The sequence below is a fragment of the Mesoplodon bidens genome (assembly GCF_964165515.1).
Source record: "Mesoplodon bidens genome assembly, chromosome: 1".
Classification (NCBI taxonomy): domain Eukaryota; kingdom Metazoa; phylum Chordata; class Mammalia; order Artiodactyla; family Ziphiidae; genus Mesoplodon; species Mesoplodon bidens.
In genome coordinates, this window is record NC_138176.1 from 201,231,538 (window position 1) to 201,238,547 (window position 7,010).

General features: G+C 41.5%; 1 protein-coding gene across 1 annotated transcript; it reads left to right on the forward strand.

Moving 5' to 3' along the window:
• Nucleotides 1–1,159: 1,159 nt before the first annotated feature.
• NPY5R (neuropeptide Y receptor Y5) lies at nt 1,160–2,577 on the forward strand (the record flags this gene model as incomplete). The annotated part of the gene is made up of 1 exon (XM_081249300.1): nt 1,160–2,577. Exon 1 carries the CDS (start codon nt 1,237–1,239, stop codon nt 2,575–2,577), a length of 1,341 nt encoding a protein of 446 aa, XP_081105426.1. The 5' UTR covers nt 1,160–1,236.
• Nucleotides 2,578–7,010: the final 4,433 nt, after the last annotated feature.

Here is a 7,010-nt window from a genome sequence, read left to right on the forward strand (position 1 = left end):
AAAAAATAAACAGGTAAATTTTGTTTTTAAAAACACCAGTAGGGCTTCCCTGGTGGCGCAGTCGTTGGGAGTCCGCCTGCAGATGCGGGGGACGCGGGTTCGTGCCCCGGTCCGGGAGGATCCCGCGTGCCGCGGAGCGGCTGGGCCCGTGGGCCATGGCCGCTGGGCCTGTGCGTCCGGAGCCTGCGCTCCGCAGGGGGAGAGGCCACAGCAGTGAGAGGCCCGCGTAACGCAAAAAAAAAAAAAAACACCAGTAGCCGGCTGGTTAGTGGTTTAATTCATGATAATTTGCACCTCTCAGAGGACTGTTAGTCATGAAATGATTTTGCCATCCAGAATTGTGTTCACATAGTCAACAGTACCATGTGATAAACATTTATTGAGTGCCTACTCTATACAGGTAGGTCATGGAATAGTGTTTCTACACTTGAGAAGCTCAAATCTGAAGATTATATGAACTGGATATATTTACGATATTAGCTTTTTGTTCGAATTTCTTATTTCTCCATAAATATTTATTTTTGGTTGAATTTTTCACTTTCCCACATATATTTATTTAACACTTTCCATGGTGAAGTTACTGTGCCATGTTTTATGGTAGATACCACAGTGAGTAAAACACAGTTTCGCTTTTCCATTACTTATACATAAATAAGGTACACTGGTTTTTATTATAATTGCAGTGCAAAGCAAATTGTGTCATGTAACATCAGACAGCTATAAACAGAAATACATGGGGGTTCCAAAAGGAGATCATATCCAGTTGAATAGATTAAGGAACACTTTAGGGCAGGTGACTTTTAAGTTTGACCTTGATTGATGTAAGAGAGGAAGGAATGTTTAAGGTAAGACTATATGACTCCAACATGTATCAGGTACCTTGACTGGAGAACAATATTAATTAGCTATTATAATCTTGAAGTTCTTATCCACATTTGTCTTTTCTGTCCCTTACATTATTTATACATAAATTTTTTAAGAAGTTCTGTTATTTTAACACAAGTCAACTCACCATAGAAGTGATGATAGATTTAAACTTACTGTAATTGTTATTGGTTGACATTTACACTGTACTTGCTGCCAGTTAAAGACTTCCCTAAAATTTTTAGTAAATGAATAAGGTAATGGGAACAAATGGTAAAATGTTTCCTTCTCAATGGATTAATTTATAGTAGTCATGGAATTTTTTTTCAAGGTGCTAACTAATGTCTTTTTTATTCCAAGCAGGAGAATAATATGGATTCAGAGCTCAAGGATTATTATAACAAGACACTTGCTGCAGAGAACAATACTGCTGCCACTCGGAATTCTGATTTCCCAGTCTGGGATGACTATAAAAGCAGTGTCGATGACTTGCAGTATTTTCTGATTGGGCTCTATACATTTGTAAGTCTTCTTGGTTTTATGGGGAATCTACTTATTTTAATGGCTCTCATGAGGAAGCGAAATCAGAAGACAACAGTCAACTTCCTCATTGGCAATCTGGCCTTCTCCGATATCTTGGTTGTGCTGTTTTGCTCACCTTTCACACTGACCTCTGTCTTGCTGGATCAGTGGATGTTTGGCAGAGTCATGTGTCATATTATGCCTTTCCTTCAATGTGTGACGGTTCTTGTTTCCACTTTAATTTTAATATCAATCGCCATCGTCAGGTATCATATGATAAAACATCCTGTATCTAATCATTTAACAGCAAACCATGGCTATTTCCTGATCGCTACTGTCTGGACACTAGGCTTTGCAATGTGTTCTCCCCTCCCAGTGTTTCACAGCCTTGTGGAACTTCAGGAGACGTTTGGTTCAGCGTTGCTCAGCAGCAGGTATTTATGTGTCGAGTCATGGCCATCCGATGCATACCGAATTGCTTTCACTATCTCTTTATTGCTCGTTCAGTATATTCTGCCCTTAGTTTGTCTAACTGTAAGTCATACCAGTGTCTGCAGGAGTATAAGCTGTGGATTGTCCAACCAAGAAAACCAACTAGAAGAAAATGAGATGATCAACTTAACTCTCCATCCTTCCAAAAAGAGTGGGCCTCAGGTGAGGATCTCCAGCAGCCGGAAATGGAGCTATTCATTCATCAGAAAGCACAGAAGGAGGTACAGCAAGAAGACGGCATGCGTGCTGCCTGCTCCAGTGAGACCTCCTCCAGAGAACTGCTCAAGAAGGCTTCCAGAACACTCGGGCTCTGGGAAAAGTCAGCCCCCTTCATCCCGTAAGTTTATACCAGGGGTCCCCACTTGCTTTGAGGTGAAACCGGAAGAAAACTCAGATGTTCATGAGATGAGAGTAAACTGTTCTATCATGAGATTAAAAAAAAGATCTCGAAGTGTGTTCTACAGACTGACCATCTTGATACTAGTGTTTGCAGTGAGCTGGATGCCTCTGCACCTTTTCCATGTGGTGACCGATTTTAACGATAGCCTGATTTCAAACAGGCATTTCAAGTTAGTGTATTGCATCTGTCACTTGCTAGGCATGATGTCCTGCTGTCTTAATCCAATTCTATATGGATTTCTTAATAATGGGATCAAAGCCGACTTAAGGTCCCTTATACGCTGTCTTCATATGTCATAATTCTCAATGTTTTCCAAGGAAAGTACAAGTATGGGGATCATCTAAATATATTCACAGTGACTATATATGTATAATCAACAAATTTTGTTAACTTACGGAATTTAATTTATGTGTAAGAGCTCTGGATTTGGATATCAGTTCCTAATATATGGAAGATAATTTTAACATGTTATAATATGATAAATTCATTTAGTTGTATAAAGTCATTGTCAATCCAATCTGTAATTTCATTTTAACGAGTAATTATATTACCTTCCATTTCAGCTTGTCCTGTAAACCAATGAATTGTAAGTTCTTGTTTAAAATAAAAGTTATATTTAACCATCTCAGTATTTTTTGTTCAAAATTATAAGCAAAAACATTTCTCCTAAGACATTTAATTTCAGGTATGAGGAACATCTAATAATCTTCATTTTTACTTCACAGATTTCTTAATAGTTAGTTTCTGACAATATAGAAAACTTTAATATGACCAGCAAACCATAACTAAGTGACAGATATATGCCTAAGTCATAAATTAAATGTCAACACTGGGTACAGTTTTAGAACCTCTAAAGGAAAATTTTTATTTCTTATTATTGATGATTGGTCAAATTGTCAATTTATTCCCCACTATCCTAGTAATACACAGTTAATTTATCAAATAAAAATAGATTTTAGGGCTTCCCTGGTGGCACAGTGGTTGAGAGTCCGCCTGCCGATGCAGGGGACGTGGGTTCGTGCGCTGGTCCGGGAAGATCTCACATGCCGCGCGGAGCGGCTAGACCTGTGAGCCATGGCCGCTGAGCCTGCGCGTCTGGAGCCTGTGCTCCGCAACGGGAGAGGCCACAACAGTGAGAGGCCCGCGTACCACAAAAAAAAAAAAAAAAAAAAAGATTTTAAATCTTTTCTAGACTTATACATGACATTAAACTATCAAATAAAGATTGTTTTCATATACATCTTTTATATTCTAAAATGTGAAATATAAATTGTATCTATATTTCCAAGTATTAAATAATTGTAAAGAATACTTGAAGTGTCTACAGGGGGTAAAAAAGGTTAGTTAATTTTTTTGGCCAAGATGTAGAATGATTAATATACTTTATGCCATTTCAGTACTGAGGTCTCATACGCTATCTTACTAGATTGAGGTCAGTCTTTTCAACTGGAGCTTTTTGTTTGTTTTAGCCAGTTTTTTTGTAGAACTAAGTCCCTGAAAATAATGAATGTTTTCACATGAGGCTCAGATGTGCAAAATAATAATGCTGTCTTCAGTTCCTTTCTCTGATTTAACCGTCCCCTGTATGGATTCCTGTTCATAAGGGAAAACAACTGAGCAAAACAAGAAACGGTTTAAGTTTTCAAATAGTAGGTAACTCTGGTCGTTGTTTAGTCAGTTGAAAGTCCAGCCTCTCTACGGGGGCTTTTTTTCGGGCCTCTCCTGCTTCCCTAGGCAAGGCCTACACATAGGGGAAGCAGAAGATGGCGCTGGCCCCCACGTGTCCTCTGCTGACTCCTGCCCAGCTCCAGGTGAGAGGTAACTGTCTTGCCTGGTCTCTCTGTTCCCTCAGCTTCTGCATGTGTTGTAGAATGTATGGTCTGTTCGCAGCAGGGTCCAGGCCTGCGGGTCCAGCCCCGGCATTCTCCACCCCTGCTGATGTAAACTCACTGGCTGTGAGGTCCCTCTGAACCTCCACCACGTTTTCCAGTTTGTCCTGAGCCTGGGCTGTCTGCTCTGCAGGATCTTGTCCCTGCCAAGGCCAGGGACACTTAAGGAACTTTATCACCAAGAACTCTTCAGAAAGGTATTGTCGACTATAAAGATATTCACAACCTGAGAGTTGAGAGTTCTGTTTCATTCAGTGGGAAGTTTTAGGACTTCAAGCCCGGGAGGCAGCCTCTCAAGTAACCCTGAGAGAACCGCTCTCAGGAGGCGGTGGGCAAAGAGCGAAGATATAGGGAAGGTTTTCAGCAAAGGGCAAAGGGAGCATAAAAATATTACTGTTAATTAAAGAAAACCAGAAATCTCAAGTTAAGGAATTTAGCACTTTTCTATATATGGGAACGTGCAAGAGTCTGGGCTCACTGAAATCATTCCTTTGAGATGCACAAAGTACCACTAGTGTTAATGGAAGTGCTCCCAAGAGGCAGAGAAAAGTCATGACACTCTAAGAAAAAGTTGAATTACTTGATATGTACCATAGATTGAGGTCTGCAGCTGTGGTTGCCCACCATTTCAAGATAAGTGAATCCAGTTTAAGGACCTTTTTAAAAAAAGAAAAGGAAATTCATGAGGCTGTTGCTACAGCTATGTCAATAGACACACAAAACTTGCACTTTTTGTGAAGTATCTTTTTATCTCATGTTAAAAATACAGCTTTTTTGTGGGTGTAAGATTGCTATAAGAAAGACACACCTGCGCTTCCCTGGTGGCGCAGTGGTTGGGAGTCTGCCTGCCAATGCAGGGGACACAGGTTTGAGCCGTGGTCCGGGAAGATCTCACATGCCATGGAACAACCAAGCCCGTGTGCCACAACTACTGAGCCTGTGCTCTGGAGCCCACGAGCCACAACTATTGAGCCCACATGCCACAACTGTTGAGGCTGACACACCTGGAGCCCGTGCTCCACGGCAGGAGAGGCCACTGCAGTGAGAGGCCCATGCACCACAGCAAAGAGTAGACCCCGCTAGCCACAACTAGAGAAAGCACTCAGGCAGCAATGAAGACCCAACACAGCCAAAAATAAATAATAACAATAAATAAATAAATAAAAAGAAAGGCACAGCTATAGACTAACATGAAGTCATTATATGGGAAGTTAAAGCCAAAGGAAGGTGAAGCATCTAAAACTGGAGAAGTTAATGCCAGGAAAGGATGGCTTGATAATTTTAGAAAGAGGTTTGGCTTTAAAACTGTCAGGATAACAGGAGAAGAAACTTCTGCTGACCAAGAGGCAGCAGATGAGTTCTAAGACATCATTAAGAAAATCACTGAGGAGAAAGGGTATCTGCCTAAACAGGTTTTTAATGCAGATAACAGTGTCCTAATCTGGAAAAACAAAATGTCATAAAGGATATTCATTACTAAGAAAGAGAAGTGAGCACAAGGATTTGAGGCAGAAAGGGATAGGCTAAGTCTACTGTTTTGTGCAAATGCATTCAGATTTATGATCAAGACGCCCCTTATCTATAAACCTGCTAACTCCCGAGCCTTGAAGGGAAAAGAGAAACACCAGTTACTCGTCTTTAGTTTGGACGACAAGAAGGCCTGGACAATGAGAACACTGGATTGGTTCCATTGATTCCATTGATGCTCTGAAGTCTGGGAGTACTTTGTGAGTAAGAGACTGCCTTTTAAAGTTCTTTTTGATATCGGACAATGTCCCTGTCCACCCAGAGTTCCATGAGTTCAACACTGAAGTGGTCTACTTGCCCTCAAACACAGAATCTTTAGTTCAGGCCCTAGATCAGGGGGTGATAAGGACCTTTAAGCCTCATTACACATGATCCTCTATGGAAAGGATTTTCAATGCTATAGAAGAGAACTGTGATAGAGAAAACATTGTGGAAGTCTGGGAGGATCACACCATGGAAGATGCCGTTGTTGTTACAGTAAAAACTGTGAAAGTCCTTGAGCCTGAAACAATGAATTCCTGCTGGAGAAAACTATATCCAGATGTTGTGCATGACTTCACAGGATTTACGACAGAGCCAAGCAAGGAAATCATGAGACAGACTGTGGATATGGCAAAAAAAAAAAAAAAAAAAGATAAGGGGGAGGGGTTTCAAGATACGGATCTTGGAGAAATTCACGAGCTAATAGCCACCACACGAGGGGAATTAACAGAGGTGACTGGACAGAGATGAGAGCTTGCAAACCAGTGCCAGACAATGAGGAGGAAGATTTGGAAGAAGCGGTGCCAGGAAGCAAGTCGACGTCAGACAAGCTGTCAGAAGAGTTCTGATTATTCTAGACTGCTTTGGACTTCTTTTATGACATGGACCCTTCTATGAAACTAAGGCAAACAGTGGAAGAAGGATTGGAATTTGTATGGAAATGTATTTAGAGAAATGAAAAAGAAAAATGTCAGATGTAAATTATGATGTATTTCTGTAAAGTTCAGCAAGTGTGGCTGCCTTTCCTCCTACCTCCTCTGCCATCCCTGAGACAGCAAAACACTCCCTCCTCCTCCTCTTTAGCCTGCTCATCGTGATGATGATGAGGATGAAGACTTTTATGATGATCCACTTTTTTTTTTTTTTTTTTTGCAGCACGCGGGCCTCTCACTGCTGTGGCCTCTCCTGTTGCGGAGCACAGGCTCCGGATGCGCAGGCTCAGTGGCCATGGCTCACGGGCCCAGCCACTCCACGGCATGTGGGATCTTCCTGGACCGGGACACGAACCTGTGTCCCCTGCATTGGCAGGCAGATTCTTAACCACTGTGCCACCA